General features: G+C 37.8%; 1 protein-coding gene across 5 annotated transcripts in view; it reads right to left on the bottom strand.

Annotated features, from left to right (window-relative positions):
- Positions 1-6525: 6525 nt before the first annotated feature.
- The window catches only part of RALBP1 (ralA binding protein 1), a 64157-nt gene continuing 52740 nt past the window's right edge, over positions 6526-17942 (bottom strand). For all 5 annotated transcript variants that reach the window (XM_074208761.1, XM_074208765.1, XM_074208764.1 and 2 more), the window contains 4 exons: positions 15056-15163; positions 12520-12641; positions 12095-12218; positions 6526-9116 (listed from right to left, as the gene is read on the bottom strand). In XM_074208761.1, the coding sequence (XP_074064862.1) occupies positions 8847-9116; positions 12095-12218; positions 12520-12641; positions 15056-15163 (624 nt within the window). In that variant the 3' untranslated portion in view covers positions 6526-8846. The remainder of the gene's footprint in view (positions 9117-12094; positions 12219-12519; positions 12642-15055; positions 15164-17942) is intronic.

Here is a 17942-nt window from a genome sequence, read left to right as displayed (position 1 = left end):
TGCACATACTTTTGACTGGTTTTAGACACTTGGGAATAAATGTGATTTATTAGCCGTATTTATGATGTAGTACAATATGGGGCATTAGATTACTTAAATTATTTACCTCAAATAGTGTAGTTTAGTATCTCTAAAGCTCTAAAAATTTATGTGAACAGATAGTAGTAGTCATTGTCCTTTGTCCTTTCTGGAAGCCCAGCAGTGGGCATCACTGGAATCTTAACCCCCACCTCGTTAGCAAACTCTAGGATGGTCCTCAAGATTAAAGAGAAAAATCAGCTGTGTTACAGGGACCATTGTTTAGGTAAACTGAGGGATTTTTAGTTCCTAGTTTAAAGATTCCAGATTGGGAGGACCAGGGATCTGTATTCTACAGAAATGTGGTAGCTCACAAGTCCTTCAGGGAATGCTGGAGCAGGATGGAAGCTGACCCAAGAGATGCTCTGGATTTGCCTGATTACAGATGCATATGGCTGCAAGGTCCCCAAATGATGAGATATAGGGAAGAGAGTGTAGACCTGTGCTGTGATTATTTAAGGAGTATCAGGATACCTCTCTGCTAGTCAGCATTCAGCTAACATCCCAGCAGCGCTAGGAATGTCCATCTACTAACTTGTTTTCCCTCATTTTGGAATTTTCAATGCAGTTGTTTACTAGTGACATTTGATAAGTTTCTTAGAGCTTATTTATTATAAATGTATTATTAATTTTCCTGTTTATAAGTCAAAAGTGTATGAAACTTTTCCCAAAATCTTCAGTCCTTTCAGATAGCCATACAAAGCTGTAACGACTCCTTTTTTTAAAAAAGGAGGCAGAGAAATTATATCCTCAAGCTATCACTATTCTTAGTCTCACATTAATCAGCTATCATTCATTAAGCCTTTACTATATACCAGGTCCTGTGCTAAGCCCTGGAATACATGTTGCCTGCCTGTTCAGTGCTCACAGTCTTGTGGGGAGACTTTGCAAATGGTACAAAGCAAAGGGGAAAGGGGAGAAATAAAGGCCTCCTGCCTGCCCTGCGCAAGATGGGACTATAGCCTGGGGTTGGGGACAGGAGGAGGGAAAGCTTAAAACTCAGGTTTCCAATCCTGAGCTGTTAATTATTGACCATCTCTAAATGTATAGAATTGCCAGGTTTTTCTTTTGCTGTTTTTAAACTCTTAAGGTATTGTTCTAGGAAATATCTTGAAATATTTGCTTGGCTCCTAAAGTCCTAACTAGAAACTGTAAAGGACCTTCCCTTAAATACAGTAAGTTCTTCAAATCAATGATGGGTACCCTTAATTGAGAGGCAGTAGATAAATGGGAAGAATGAGGCAATTGTGTGACATTAAGAACACCTGGGTTCAAATTTGACTTCCTCTTCAGAACTTTTCTCTCAGCCTCTTCTTTTTTCCTCTACACAGAGGGAGAGGATTGGATCAGACCTTTAAGATCTGTCTCTTCTAGCTCTAACTCTTTATCATCAAGTTAGGCCTAGCTGGAGAGCAAATGCTTGAAAATGAGATTTTTTTAAAGGACAATTCCTTAAATATTTAAATAGGGTCACATGGGCCCTAAAACCTAGTCTAGAGATGACTTGCTCTACTTTTTCCAGGAATGTAATGGGGAAACAGGAGCTGAGCTGAACACTCCTGAAGACTACGAAGGGGCTTGGAACTGATTGTAGCCTCTGATCAGGCAGGATCAGTTTAGGCAAGAACATTTTGGCTTCCAGCAGCAGCAGAAGGAGCAGCAGCAGCAGCAGCAGCAGGAAGAGGCTGGGTGGTGAAAAGAGATAAGGTAGAAAAATGAAAATGCATTCTTCATGAACTGTCATGAGGGGAAAAGAAAGGAAGGAAGAAAAGCATAGCAAATTTATTTGTACTTAACCTATCTCCATATCAACCTGAGAGTAGAGTGATTACAGTTACTACTGATAATGCTTTCTATAATCTAAGAAGGTTTTATAGACGACCATTGACTTTTTACATTCTTGAATACCTAAGGGCCAGCCTTGAGATCAATTTTTCTAAATTTCTGAAAAGTCACTTACTCAGCTGTCATTCAAAAAGATTGATTTAAATCATTGAGTTTAGAAAATTCTAACAAATCCATGCAACCTTGATTGGCTAATCACACTTCTCTAGTTCAAGTCCTATGGGTAACTGTACAAACAGGAAAGGCTCTTCTAACTAGTCATATAATATTCCCAATAGCTTCCTGAACTGCCTGGTTTCTGGGCAGACTGAAGGGGACCTTCTTACACATTTTATTTACTTTAGCTTTGAATCTGGGAGACACTGCAGATTATGGATCCCAGAACTTTTTGCCATATTAGCAAGTTATCTCTGCATACATAAGTATTTCAGGTAAATCTCTTGTTTTGCAGAACTTGGCCCCACTCTTTTCTAAGAATGTGTGGTATCTAAGGTAGTAGGGCTTTTTTGGCACACAGAGGATACTAGGAGTAGATATATTTGACAGCTGCACTCTTGGGGAAATGGAAGCAATGACAGGGATTTAACTGACCAGGTCCAGGAAAAACTGACGCTACCTCAGCACTGATATGTGGCAGAACATATCCATGTATGGTAATGCTGTCAAAGATATAGTAGGGGAGGAGTTTGGAAAGGGAATTAGGACACAATTCTAGCTCCAAGCTAATAATTTTAAAATTTTGCAACTGGCTGACTCAAAGGAAAATGAAGGAGTTCCTTGGCAATAACCTTAAGAAAAAAGCTCTTGAACTAGGCAGCCTTCTCAAGGTAGAGAATCAGTTGAAAATATCCAGTAAGATAGGATGGGCTGGCGCAGGAAGCAGAGGATTTGCCAAATATTGGGATCTTAAACCAAATCTACCCTGCCCAGTTTTCCTTCTATTCCCCTCCCCCACTTAAACTCAGCAATGCTAGATTCCCTCTTCATTAGGATTTAGTTTGGAAAATAAGAATATAACCAAATGTTTAAAAAGATGAAGAAAGGTACAAGGTAGAGCAGTGCTTAGCAGGAAAGTCGATGGCTTTGCCCTTTTCCTGCCTTTAGACGGGTCTGTCCATATGCTAAAGACAAAGGAAGTGGGCAAATGGCTTAGCAATCCTAAAATACAGCTCACAATCATTCCCTTCCTCAACAGTCATTATCAGCTTCAGATTAAAAAACAGCTCTGGTGGCTAGGTGGGCAGTGGATAGAGCACCGGCCTTGGAGTCAGGAGTACCTGGGCTCAAATCCGTCCTCAGACACTTAATAATTACCTAGCTGTGTGGCCTTGGGCAAGCCACTTAACCCCATTGCCTTGCAAAATCTTAAAAAAAAAAACAGCTCTGCAGCTTCCTCCTGGAAGCTTTCCTTCCACTGAGTTTCCATTCCTCTCTTTGCCAACCTGTTCTGTTCCATCTCACCTTTGTTCTCCCCATACCTAGATCACATTTCCTCCAAAACCCAGCTCAGATGCATATGTTTTCACAGTGCCCTTAAGTTGTTAGCACTTATCTGCCTCCTCAAATTATACTTCTATTTATTGATCATGGGTGTATGTATCCAAGCTCTCCACAACTCCTTCCCCCCACCTCCAAGAATAGTTAGCTTCTTGAGGATGGAAGACTTGACTATTGCTTTGTGTCCAACACTGTAGGTGCTTATTTATTGAATTAGTCACAGTTCAATAGAAATGTTACTATGTACTGCAAATAGCACCTACCCATTATGGAAAAATAGTAGTATGTGTTGTGTTGATGGGGATAGTCTGAAGAACACTACATCCTACACGATGGTGTATTTATTATCTGTTCATTTTCAACTAGTAAGTGAACAGACTTGAGGACAAAGCAAAATCTCTGCACCATCACTTAGTTCTAATATCTTTTACCTAAGCATTTATTGACATGTCCTAGTAAAAATTACTGACCCCACAGCTTTTCTTCTCCCCTGTCAGCATTTGCTGAGCCTAGGGGAGAGTGGGAAGGCACAAAAGAGCAAAACTAGGACTTTTAATTTCCTGGGTGAAGAAAAATTCTCAATTGCCCTTATTTGGTTTGGACAACAGAACAAGACACCAAATTCTCCAATTTTTCCTATTGTAACAAAGCCAGAAACAGCTTTCTCATTACTACCTGCTGGACAACTGAAAGAACTAAAACATCCAAAATCCCCAAGGGAGTGTATTTTCAGTAAGTCACAACAGAGGTCAGTTCTTCTGTATTTACCCACTTGTTGGCCTCTCAAGAACTATATTACAGTTGTTTCAAAGATTTTTTTTTTGCCTTTGTTTAATTTTTATACAAATTGTTTTTTATACATAACTAAAATATTCTTAAAAGTAAACATAATACCCCCTCTCACCAAAAAATATAGACCCTCATGAAAAATAAAGGAAAAAAATGTGTGTTGCGTTCCAACACCACCAGCTCTGTCTTGGGTGGATCACATTCTTTATGATAAGTCTTATCACATAAGCTACTTACTTATTTTTCCATGATTGCCATTGCTAATTGCAACTCCCTCCATACTTCCCCACTACCATATACTATATTTTCTCTCTCCTTTCACTCTGTCCTTCTAAAATATCCGGTAGGGCAGCTGAGTGGCTCAGTGGACTCATGACTGGCCCTGGGCCCAAGAGGCCCCAAGCCCCCATACCACCCCTAAGGCCCAGCAACCACCCAACCTGTGGTCCCAGACAGGCTACCCAATCCCAGCCCCTTGTAAAAAAATGTGTTATATCTGACCACTCTCCCCCAATAGTCCACCCTCTCCTCCATCACACACACCCCCACTTCCCCTGTCCCCCTTCTCTTTTTACTCTAGATGTCTATACTCCATTGAGTTATATATGCTGTTTCCTCTCCTAGCTACCTCTGATCAGAGTGAAGTTTCCCTCATTCCCTGCTTCCATATTGCAATCGCTCATTGCAATAAAAAAAACTTATATGAAATAGCTTATTCCACCTCTCCTTTCTCTTACTCCCATTACATTTCCCTTTTAGTCACTAACTCCATTTTTACACTATATTATATCTTCAAATTCAGCTCTCCTATGTTGTGGCTTGCTTCACCTTGGGGCCCACAGCAACAACCTCCCTCCCTGAGGGGAGCTGAGAATAAGGAGTCAAGCCACCACTGCCTTATACCTCCAGTTCAATTTTATTACTGCTTAACTTCTACATATATACTGTTAGGTCTTCCAGGGTAGAACAAAGAATAATTGAGGTGCTTCCTCAGCTTTTGAGTATTATTGGGACATCTCACCCACAAGGGTCTCAGTGTGTTGAGCTCTGACTTCCCTCCTGGTCTATGACCTCAAGTGCACCCCTCTGCCACAGGGCTGAGATGGGAGGGACCCTGTCCTACGGGGGGCCTAGACTGCGATCAAGATCTGAATGTGGTCAGAGCCCCAGAGTCCTGTTCCAGGTACAGAGGAGGGCAGTCTCTCTCCATTCCCCTACCTTTGTGGGCTGAACACTCAACTCAAATTGCCTAGGGGCTCCTGCTTACAGGCATGGATGCCTGCTTGCATTGTTTCCTGGATCTGAGCTGCTGTGCTGAGCAGCTAGCCAACTGACTGCTGCAACTGCCTGGAGGGCCTGGGCCTGGCAGAGGTCCCCTCCACTGAACCTCCACTTTGTGCCCAGTGCTCCCCAGGGTGTAGGTCAGGAAACTACCCCAGCTGCTGTGAGCCTCAGCTCCCAGGTGCCCTGGGGCTGCCTCTGGGAGGCTGAAGTTCCTGCACTCTGGCGGTCGCCCCCTAACCCTGTAGAGTGGAGTTGTTCCACTATTTTCCAGTTTACCTTGGTCTGGAGAATTGCCTCACTGGATCTTTCTGTGGGTTCTTTCTCTTGAAAATTTAGTCATAATTTTAAGATTTTTGAAATATTATGGAGAGAACACCTAGGAGAAGCTCTTCTCCTGTTTTGGCTCCACCCCCGCCCCCAAAAGTTGATTATCTTTGCAGGAGAAAGAAAAACTATCCTTCATGTTCTAATGAAGGTTTCTAATTCTGATCTTGTTATGAGTTTTGATTCAGATCCTGGCAAAATCCTTAAGATGGGGCACCAATTCATACAATTTATTACCCCACTAACACTTTTGGTTGGTTTTTAAAATGACATGTATAAATTTGGGGTTTTGATTTATTAAATTAGGCCAGAAAATTTCCCTCCTTTAGATTCTTCTAAGGTCATCTGAAATATTAAGAGCATGGGTTCTTTACCTAGGATCCCCTAGAGAGTAGAGAGGGTCCATGAACCCAAATGAGGAAATATTACTGGATCCCTTTGTAATTCTATGTATTTTTGTTTTCTATATTAAATCAGAATGTGTAAAGCAATACCTTATTATTTTTTCTTGAGCTTTAATTTGTAAAAATCTTAAGCTTTTATTTTAGGGTTACGTTGATGTTCAAAGAAGCCAAACGCAAACTTTTAGTCAAAGCCCAATATTCACAAAATTTTGGAAATAGCTAGGAGCAATGTAATGCAAAAGCTTGAAAGTTAAAAACTTCCAGTAGCAGAATCAGGAAAGAGTACAGTAACATTTTACAAAAAATTGATTAGCTGCTATTTTTGGTACTAAAAAAAATAACCACCTTGGTTAGTTAGCTCATTGATTCCTGCATAAGAAGATTGTGGTGGATTCCCCACATAAGCATATTTCACAGGAATTTCAATTAATCTGTTTCATGGCCATCTCTCTAACTCCAGCCATTTGGCTACTGGTCACAAGGACCACATAAAAACTATCATGATTAAAAAGATAGGGTTTAAGTACAGATGGATCATGTAGTCATGATGTAGATATCTTTTTTTTGAATGGCTAGGTTCTAGAAAATGAGTTGATTTTAAATTCCATCAAGTCCTGCCTTCTGACACAAAGACTGTATGGAATCCTAGACAAAGACAAAGACTTTTATCATGTTCTAGGTAATTCTCTGAAGATCAAGTGCTCATGTTCATGGGGGGGGGGGGGGTGTCTCCAGGGTGAAGTAGTCCAATAAGGAGTTCTCTATACCAGGGAAAGCACAAGAATAGTCTACCCTTCGCAACCCAACTAACTCCCTCCCCTGCCAGGCCATTACATACATCCTCTTGCTTTCCATATGATACATTAAAATACTATATCCATCCCAAAGAAATAACCATTTTAAGAAATTGAAAACTTTTTTTCCCAAATGGCTGCTGAATTTATTTGCTTGATGCTTAATGGTACTGGCACAAAATAAAGTTAGCCAATATTAAGAGAATGGAAACACTGATTAAAAACAAAATCATAACAGCTTGATAGAAATTAGTGTTTACACAAAAAGAGTAACTTTAAATATTTTTGCCAGCAAATAGAAAATGAATAGATAGAACTAAGAAGGCTTTTTATACATTTACGTTCATCACCTGACCATATTTTAGTCACCATAATATCTTCTCTCCAGATTTTAAAAAAATAGTATGTTGTTTTTCTATAACATATCAAAGCTTTTTTTTGTACAAAATCAAATAATGGCCAACAATTCACAACAGTGCAATAGTAGAGGATACAACCACATCCAAGAGGTGCTGAAAATAAATACTCAAAATTCTAGGAATAAAGATTACCAATGCTCTTGGGGTTCATTTTCAATGTCATTCATTGAATATTTGACAAATTTCATGGATATCTTTAACTTTAAAGAATAATGTCTTAAACAGAAAATGGTCTAAGAAGGGAGGTGTTAGGGAAATATCACTGCTTTAAGATATAAACCTCAATGAATTAATAAAGGAAAAGAGTAGCATAGCAATTATTATAAAGTAATGATTTTCTATTGCTGAATCCTATCAAATGGGAGGCTATAAAGCAGGCTCACTTGAAAGATAATAAGATTTCGTTAAAGAGAGCATATGGCTTAACCAGGCAAAGACGTTACATTCTAGCCTAAACAAGCAATAGAAATCCACCTGTATTGAATAAAAAAGATCACTCATAATTAAAGATTTACCCACTTCTGTGTGAAAAGTAATTTGGAGAAGTTAATTACTCCAACCAGCTTCATGGAAAAGCTACAAAGAACATTGTTATTTGCTATTAATGGTGTGGCCAAAATTCGCAACAAGTGGGCCTATCCTCACTTTCTGGTTTTTTGTTTTTGTTTTTTGTGGCATACGTGTTGCCAAACAGTTCTGTTAAAATAGAGTATCAAGGGCGATCACATCTGCCTTACTGGGACTGAACCATACAGTCAGAGTGGTGTGAATTTATTTTAGTGTAGTCTAGAATTGAAAAGTTATACTTTATAAGAATATATAAAAGTAGCCCGTTAGCCCAAGCCATTCTTGTCCATCATGAAAGGTTCAGATGGCTCCCCCCATTATGCACCAAAAAGGTATAAAAGGCACAAGCAAAAGTGACTTAAGTAAGCAGAAATCATGATGGGTGAAACAATAGGTCAATTCACAAGGCAGATAACAGTAAATCATGTTTGATTTGTTTTCCCCTGAAAAGAGAGCAAGCCTCCAATTCTGCTGTAGTGAAAACAAACAAAACCCAAACATTTTTGGTTTAAAAAAAAAACTATACTTGAGAATTAAAAAGTTTTGAGGTTCATTTTATGTGAATTGAAGCAAATTAATCTTCAAGTAAGCTAACTCTATATCTGGAAAACACATCTGTCCCCTCCAAGCCTGAAAATGCTTTCACTGCTTTGTACACTCAATGTAACCTGAGCCTGATGGGTAGAATTCATACATATGAAAGAGACAAGTGTCCCCAGGATTAAAAGACATCTTTACATAATGTACACCAGAAGAGATGTGTGCACTTTTATTCTCAGTATTACAGTAAATTGCACAGTCCTTGTTAAGTCTAGTAGATTCCATTGATGCCTTACACAGGCTGATCATATCGGCGTTTCCTTCCGGTCTTTGCTTGGTGATGGCTTCGCTTGCTCCTTGACCGCCTTTGGCTGCTGCTCTTTTGCTGCTTTTGTTTCAGGGACAGTGTCTCTTTGCTGCTGAGGTCCACCCCCACGCTTTTCTGGCTCTTCATCTTCCTGCACCTGCTGCTCAGATTTTGCTCGCTGCATCTGGAGCAGTCGAAGCTGCACTCGAAGTTCAATGATGGCCTCTCGCTCTTCATGAATTGCTTGGTTCAAATGATTGTTCTTTATCTTTACCAATAACAGAAAGAACAGTGTCAATTAAGCAGTGAGGAAGAAAAAATGGTTACCAATTGGCAAAGAAATTTGACACAGTATCTCTTTGTTGCAATAAGCCCTACTAAGGAAGAAAAAGAAATACTGCTTCCTCTGGTGGCTATATAGTTACAATCATTTAAATATATGCCAAACTTTTAAATTATAGCCCCTCCCACTTAGCATTCTTGACTGGCCACAGAACCTATAATAATAGATTCGTTCCTTAGACAGCCATGGGAAGACTAGAAGGCATCTCACCTTACACCTTACTTACCTGGTGGAAAAGGTTAGACCCAAAACTCCATTTATTATGATAGCCTTTGTATCCATCTAAATCTACAACTGACAGGTACTGTGAGCTTTCAGTCCTTCAGTGTAAGGGCATCAACCCACCTCTCATTGCCCCTCCCACCAGCTAGACATAGTTAATTAAAATATATCTAAGAAAATGGTTCATCAGAATTTATTATGAAAACTGCTCAGCCCGCTCACTCAGCTGAGTAAGTAAACCAGGGTGGGAGAAGAGGTTTTAGAAAGTCTTACAAAACATAAAAATTCCCCTTCCATTTATTACTTAGCTATGACCCTGAAGGCAGACCCAATCTTCCCTGCCTCACAGTGATGAGACTCCGCAGCTCTTTAACATTTTGGCTCCAATTTCTCTAAAATTAGGATAATGCTGCCAGCCCCCTCTGAGTTATAAGGATCATCAACTGGTATCTTTGGACACTGTAAGGCATTATTATGCTCCTGTCATTCTCATGAGGGTCTTCCCTGAGGAGAGGGATGGGTCAAAATTCCTTTCCTGGAGTTGTCATTAAAATATATGTCTAACCTCTTAGGTTAGACATCCCTTTCTGAAAAGGAAGAAAATCCTGTCAAGATAAAATGTAAGGAGAACTCCAAGCCAATCCTTTTGAAAGGGATGTAATGTCAAGGGAATGGAGAGGGCAAGGGACAGGCATGGCTAATAGATTTTGGTTCTAATCTAGATACTTGTGTGGACCAATCACTTCACTTTTTAGGGTTTATATATGTGTGAACTCATCTGTAAAATGAAGGTCCAGCTCCATGCCTAAATCCTACAAACTTTTTTCTTCAGGCTACAAACACATCAGCTTTTCATGTTCCTCATATTCTCAGCCTCAATCAAATATAGGAAAACAGTCTCTCCAAAAAGCCCTTTTTATCTCTAATAATGTGATACAAAAGACCATTAACACAATACACTATGCTTATTGAATGAAGATTGGAAGTTAGAAGCACAAAGCTGGAAGAACCTCTGAAGCCAACAAAAATAACCTAATTAGGAATTCCTTTTACAATATCCCAAATTGAACAGGAATCCATGAAGATTTCTGCCATTTCAGGCATTTCACATTCACATTCACATTTCACATTCAACTAGAGAACAAGAACAGATATAGACAGGAGATGCAAATTAATTGAAGGTGGAAGAGGGGGAAGCATGCTCCCAATGACTTCTTTGCTAACACTTTGAAGGAACAGAGTTAAGGATTCCTGAAAGTAAAAGTAAAAAGGAAATAATCCCAGGTATGAGAGGAGAAAGACTAAAAAAAAGTCAGGAGATGGAAAGTTCACATAAGAACAGTAAATAGTTTAATTTCAATTGAACTTAAAATTTGACAAAAGCCAAATAGAAGAATTTATATTTTATCCTGGAGGTAATAACCAATGAAGCTTCTTGGAAGAGTTGACATGCATGGCCAGATCATAGAGTGGTGTAGAAAGGGGCAGACTAATCAAGCTAGAGGTGCTATCCTGAATCAGAGTAGTAGCTTTGTGTGCAGAGAAAGGGAGGTGTGACAAAGGCAACTAATTTGATTCGAGGATTAATGAAAATGAAAGCAGATTTAGAAATTGAACCTAAATGATGAAGTACCCTTGATGATAAAGATTTTAGGAAAAAACTTGAGTTTGGGGTTAGGAGAGAAAGGGGGACGAGTTATTTTAGATACGCTAATCTTGGCCTATGGGCCATCATACAGTTGAAGCTATCTGGCAGGTGAGTGGCAAGGCAGGTGACGCACAACAAACCCAGCCTTCACGGGAAGACTGATAATGACAAACTGTACTTGCCGACCTTGGAGCAAACAAGACTCCAGGTCAAATCTAGTAGTCACTGACTGTGTGACCCTAAGTCAGTGCTCAAGGACACATTCCAAGATTACAATTTGCAGAGAAATCACTGTTCCAGTCCCTTATCACATTCTCTTTAATCATTACAAATTTTTCCTTTAAAAAAAGTTTGAATACTAACTACATTTCTGAAACTTGAACCCAATGCTATGAGTTCTACCACACAGGAGAAAAGGAAAAATCTAATCCCTCTTTTACAGGACATTCTTTCACATCAGGGATGTTCCCCTCTCAGGCTAACAGAGCTCTTTCAATAAGTTTATCATTCTGATCTCCAAAAATAAACTGAACATATGTGGTTCCATTAGGACACAACTATAGATACTGTGGCCTGAGATGGCATGTGTTGGTTTGACTCTCCTAATTTAGCTGAAGTTGCAGTCCACTTATTACTCATAAAATCCCTGATTTTCCAGTCAAATCCCTTTCACCTCTTATTACCCAAGGACATAACAGTACTATTAATAGGTTTAGATGAAGAAATTGGGTTTTTCCTTTACACAAATATTTTTCTCTCCTGAGGGGTCATGTTAGCCAGACTAAAAGAGTAGGCAAGATAGAGACATACTTGAGGAAAGCAGACTCCTGCTAGCCATGTCAATGGAGACATTCACTTCCAAACAGAAAATGCCTGGTATTTCCTAAGTGGTTTAACTGCTGAAGAATATAGCTATATACACTTCATTAACATGACATAAGAACTGGTGTCAAATAGTGAAGAAAAGGAAATTTCCCAAGCAAGTTTTATGACATTTCACTTCCAAAATTATTACTGAGAAACAATTGCTCACCTCTAGCTCTTCATTCTGCCTCTGTAAGTCTTCAAGAATAACTTGAAGTTCCTCTTCATCTTCACTCTCACTCTCACTATCAGAGGAATATTCCTCTGTTTCACTTCGACCATGCTGCTGACGACTAAAATGATAAAGGTGATCAAAAGCTGCATGTACCAATGCAAAGAAAAGGTATGCCCAAGGTTTAGTACTGCCATTATTTCTGCACACATTTAATTCTAACATTAATAAAAGTGGTTCTATTTTACGCAAATGGAAAGTTAAATGTGGCTTAACATGAAAACTTTTGGGGTTTTTTGGCAAGTTAAATGGGGATGGAAAGAGCTAAGGCATTAAAGTCCCCAAATTACAGGCATAGGGATATTAGCAGAATTTAGGAAGAGGACAAGAATGTTTTCAAAACAACTTCAGGTCAGTCTTACCTTTGAATTTCAGCAATTTCTGCTCTGAGACGTTCTATCTCTTCTTTTTCTGAAGCAATCTGTCTCCGGAGGAACTGTTCCATGGCTAGAAGCTCTTCCTGTTCAGTTAAAATCTCATTTTCCTAAAATTATCAAGAAAAATTATCTGAGCAGATCTTGAATTTTTCACATTTTTAAGAGAAGTTAATGCCCTAGATTTTCAATGCAACCAATATACAGAAATAGATCCAAAGTTGAAAATGGGGCTAGCCCTGCTCCTCAATTCTTTTTCACTATTTGATCACCCATTTGAGTCAGCATCTTTAAACCTTGCTCTCAAATTCCATCTATGATTCAAAGTAACATTAGCTACATAAAACCAGTAAGATTTTATAGTAGAGGCTAAGGCACAGGAATGATCATATTCAAGGTACTGAGTCTGAAAATAATTCCAATAAGGACCCAGTTCAGAAAGCATAGTTAGCTTAACAAAGTTTTATAATTCAAATTCCTATTCTTATATTATTCCTCAAAAATGTCACAATGTCACTCTAAATTTCCATTTCCAAAGTACCTTTTTTTTAACTATATAATTCTAAATCTGGCAACAGCTACAGAACAGAGCAGAAGCCTCCATCTACCCATGCCACAGCTTCTTTACATAACATAATAAGACAAAAGAAGGAAGATGGTAGGTAGACACTTCCAATTCAGCATCTGGATAGGGTAACATAAAATACCTAGACCTATAGTTTTTATCAGAGAAAACAGGAATGATTTCCTCCTAGGCAACACCAGAGATGACAAGAATTCAAACTAACTTGCTTGCTCTGCTCATAGCTAAGACATCCTAATGATGAAGTCTTGTAAAACTATAATGAATTTCCAGATCAGAACTCCATTTCTTCCTAATTTCTTGGGAATATTCAAAATGTATTATTATGAACTCTAATAAATTCAGAATAGACAGACTCACAATTCATAATCAAATTTTAAAACATCTAAAAGAACAAGCCCAAGGTTTACAACATTAACAAAGTTTATTACTATGCTTAATAATAAAAGCAAAACATGATGTTAGCCTCTATGATCTAATATAGTTTATGCAGAAAAATTAACTTAAAAAAGGTCATGTTGAACTTATTCCATATGATAAACTACATGAGTGAAAAACAAGGCATGGAAAAGAAGAGATAACCTTTGTGTACAGCTTAGACTTAAGGCCAAAGACATCTTCTGAGAGAAGGAACTATCTTTAAATAGTCTTTAAATGGAATCCAAATGGTCACAAAGAGCTTAAGGCTAGTGTTTAATACTTATTCAAGTGAATAGACTTTCCTTACCTACAGAATTTTTTCTGTTCACTGAAATCCAGTCATTGGAAGCAAGTTTATAGATCTCAAAGTCTTTTCAAATAATGTGAATTGGCAAGAATATGATATACAGAGTATTAACAGCATATAAAATGGATGGTGTTTTCACCTAGTATTATGCTGTAATGATCCAAAGATACAAGGGGATAAATACACACACACACACACACACACACACACACACACACACGATCACTTTTGGTTTCTCCCATATTAAAATCAGGTCAGGAAAACAGGTTACTGGTTTACATCCAGGACACACAGTGACAAATAATTAGTTCCAAATAAATTTTTCTTTGTGATTTTCATGTAGGGAAAAGTATTCTTTTTATTTTTTATTTTTTGCAAGGCAATGGGGTTAAGTGGCTTGCCCAAGGCCTCACAGCTAGGTAATTATTAAGTGTCCGAGGCCAGAATTGAACTCAGGTACTCCTGACTCCAGGGCAAGTGCTCTATCCACTGCGCCACCTAGCCACCCCAAGAGATCTTTGGAAGTAATCTCTCTGGTCTAATTTCCATTGGTTAAAATTTACAAAGTTATAATTCACAATTTCTTTATAACCTTTTTAAAAACAAAGTTGACTACATTACAAAAGGGAATATGTAAGTCTTACTCCCTAGGAAATCACAAAAACACTGATAAAGGTAAATAGCTATACCATTCTCTTTCAAAATAAGAAATTTATATGCCACACACTTTAACTGTGGATAGTCTCTCAAGAGAAGACACTACTGTTACTGCACTATACACCCAGACAAGGTAAACCCTAACTCTACACACAGGATGCTGATATCTAAATGGGACCCAGCTGCAGACAGACTGGCCTGAGCAACTCTATAGGGGCAAATCTAAAATTGTAATGGGAAGGGCCTTTAATCCTATGAAATATCCATGGTGATATTTAGGTTTTATAGAACAATCAAAAAATTATTAATTCACATCTATAAAAACATTTTATGATAAATTTGGTTATCTTAGACCATGGTCTACCATGGAAGGTGCCCTTCAAAGGTCACACTTTGAGAAACACTGCTTTAGACAACTCACCTTATCAAAAAAAATTATTAAAAATTAATCTAATCACTCCATTCTCTTCAATGCAATATACATAAACTGAATTTTCTTAAGGCATAGAAAAAGGAAAATTAGCTGGGAAAAAATTAGAGATTACAAAATGTAGTACCTGGGCAAGTAGAATATTTATAACTTCTTCATTTTCATTCATTTCTTCTTTGGAAATATCCTCTTTTGAAAGGCTAGCAATCTCTTGAGCAATCTTGGTTTCACATTCCTGTCAAACCAGACAAGCAACCAATTAAGGAACCACTATTTTAAAATCTTAGCAAAACGATTACAACAAGTTATCACTAGGATAAAACATTATGATCAAGTAAGATTTATCCCAGGAATGCAGGGTTGGTTCAATATTAGGAAAACTGTTACCTATCAGAAATTATATGATCATATCAGTAGATGCTGAAAAAGCTTTTGACAAAACACAGCATCCATTCCTACTAAAAACACTAGAGAGCGTAGGAAAATGGACTGTTCCTTAGAATAATTAGCAGTATTTATCTGAAACCATTAACAAGCATTATATTCAATGGGGAGAGGCTAGAGGCATTCCCAATAAGATCAGGGGTGAAACAAGGATGCCCATTATCACCACTACTATTCAATATGGTATTAGAAATGTTAGCATCAGCAATTAGAGAAGAAAAAGAAATTGAAGGAATCAGAATTGGGAAGGAAGAGACAAAACTGTCACTCTGTAGGTGACACAATGGTATATCTAGAGAATCCCAAGAAATCATCTAAAAAACTACTGGAAACAATTAGCAATTTTAGCAAAGTTGCAGGATATAAAATAAACCCTCATAAATCCTCAACTTTTCTATATATGTCTAGCAACATACAGCAGGAAGAACTAGAAAGAGAAATCCCATTCAAAGTAACCTCAGACAATATAAAATACCTGGGAGTCTATTTGCCAAGACAGACTCAGAATCTTTTTGAAAACAATTATAAAACACTTCTCACACAAATCTGATTTAAATAACTGGGCAAATACCAACTGCTCATGGATAGGTAGAGCTAATATAATGAAAATGGTAATTCTACCAAAACTAAACTACCTGTTTAAGGTGCCCTACCAATCAAAATTCCAAAAAATTAATGAGTTAAAAAAAATTTGTAAGTAAATTCATATATGGAGAAATAAAAAGTCAAGAATTTCCAGGAATTTAATGAAAAAAAAGTACAAAAGAAAGGGGCTTAGCCCCACATGATCTAAAATTATATTATAAAGCATCAGTCATCAAAACTGTTCTGTATTGGCTAAGAAACAGAGTGGTGGACCAGTGGAATTGATTAGGTACAAAAGCAGGAGATGATTATAGTAAGCTGCTGTTTGATAAACCCAAAGAGTCCAGCTATTGGGATAAAAACTCTCTCTTTAATAAAAACTTCTGGGAAAATTGGAAGTTAGTATGGAAGAAATTTAGATTAGACCAACACCTCACACCCTTTACCAAGATAAGATCCAAATGGTTACAGGATTTAGACATAAAAAACAATACTAGAAGCAAATTAGAAGATCAAGGATTAGTTTACCTGTCAGATCTATGGGGAGCAGTTTATGATTAAGGAAGAGATGGAGAATGCACTAAAAACAAACTAGATGATTTCAATTACATTAAATTAAAAAGCTTTTGCACAGATAAAATCACTGTAACCAAGATCAAAAGAAATGTAGTAATGATTCTGACAAAGGACTCATTTCTAAACTATACAGAGAACTGAGTCCTATTTAAAAAGCCATTCCCCAATTGACAAATGGTCAAAGGATATGCAAAGGCAATTTACAGATGAGGAGATCAAAGCAATCCATAGCCATATGAAAAATTGCCCTAAATCATTACTTAACAGAGAAATTCAAATCAAAGCTTCTGAGGTACCACCTCACACTCTCAGACTGGCCAATATGATCATAAAGGATAATGATCGTTGTTGGAAGGGTTGTGGGAAATCTGGGACACTATTACACTGTTGTTGGAGCTGTGAACTCATCCAACCATTCTGGAGAGAAATTTGGAACTATGCCCAGAGGGCAAGAAAAATGAGCATACTCTTTGATCCAGCAAAGAGATGAAAAAAGGTAAAAACATCACTTGTACAAAAATATTCATAGAAGTCCTGTTTGTGGTGGCAAAGAATTGGAAATCAAGTAAATGTCCTTCAATTGGGGAATGGCTTAGCAAACTGTGGCATATGTATGTCATGGAACACTATTGTTCTATTAGAAACCAGGAGGGAGGAGGGATGGGATTTCAGGGAAGCCTGGAGAGATTTGCATAAACTGATGCTGAGTGAAATGAGCAGAACCAGAAAAAACACTGTACACCCTATCAGCTACATGAGGGTGATGTTCAACCTTGATGGACTTGCTCATTCCATCAGTGCAACAACCAGGGACAATTTTGGGATATCTGCAATGGAGAATACCATCTGTATCCAGATAAAGAGCCGTGGAGTTTGAACAAATTTCAAGGAGTATTCCCTTTAATTTAGGGGAAAAAAAATGTTATTTCCTGAAAATAAATAAATGAACAAACAATAAATAAGTAAATAAATAAATGAGTAAATGAGTAAATGAAATAAAGAGAAAAAAAAGGAACAACTATTTTTTTTAAACATAGTTGCTTTCAGAGCTTTTACAACAGCAGTTTCTATCAATCATTTTTTGGCAAGGTTTTGAATTTTGCAATTGTTCATCCCTCCCTTCCCTCCCCCTTCCTCCCAATAGAAAGCAAACTGATAGTCTTTACATTTGTTTCCATGATATGCATAGATCAAAACTGAATGTTGAGAGAAAAAAACATGTCCTTAAGGAAGAATGAAAATATTAGAGATAGCAAAATTATTTGGACATAAGACAACTTTTTAAAAAATTGAGGATAATAATCTTTGGTCTCTGTTTAAACTCCATAGTTCTTTCTCTGGATAGAGATGCTATTCTCCACAGAAATCCTAAAATTGTCCCTGATTATTGCACTGATGGAATGAGCAAG

This window comes from Macrotis lagotis, chromosome X (genome assembly GCF_037893015.1).
Source record: "Macrotis lagotis isolate mMagLag1 chromosome X, bilby.v1.9.chrom.fasta, whole genome shotgun sequence".
In the NCBI taxonomy this organism is placed as follows: Eukaryota; Metazoa; Chordata; class Mammalia; order Peramelemorphia; family Peramelidae; genus Macrotis; species Macrotis lagotis.
The sequence above is the reverse complement of the archived record's forward strand: the minus strand, read 5'-3'. Positions and strand labels throughout refer to the sequence as shown.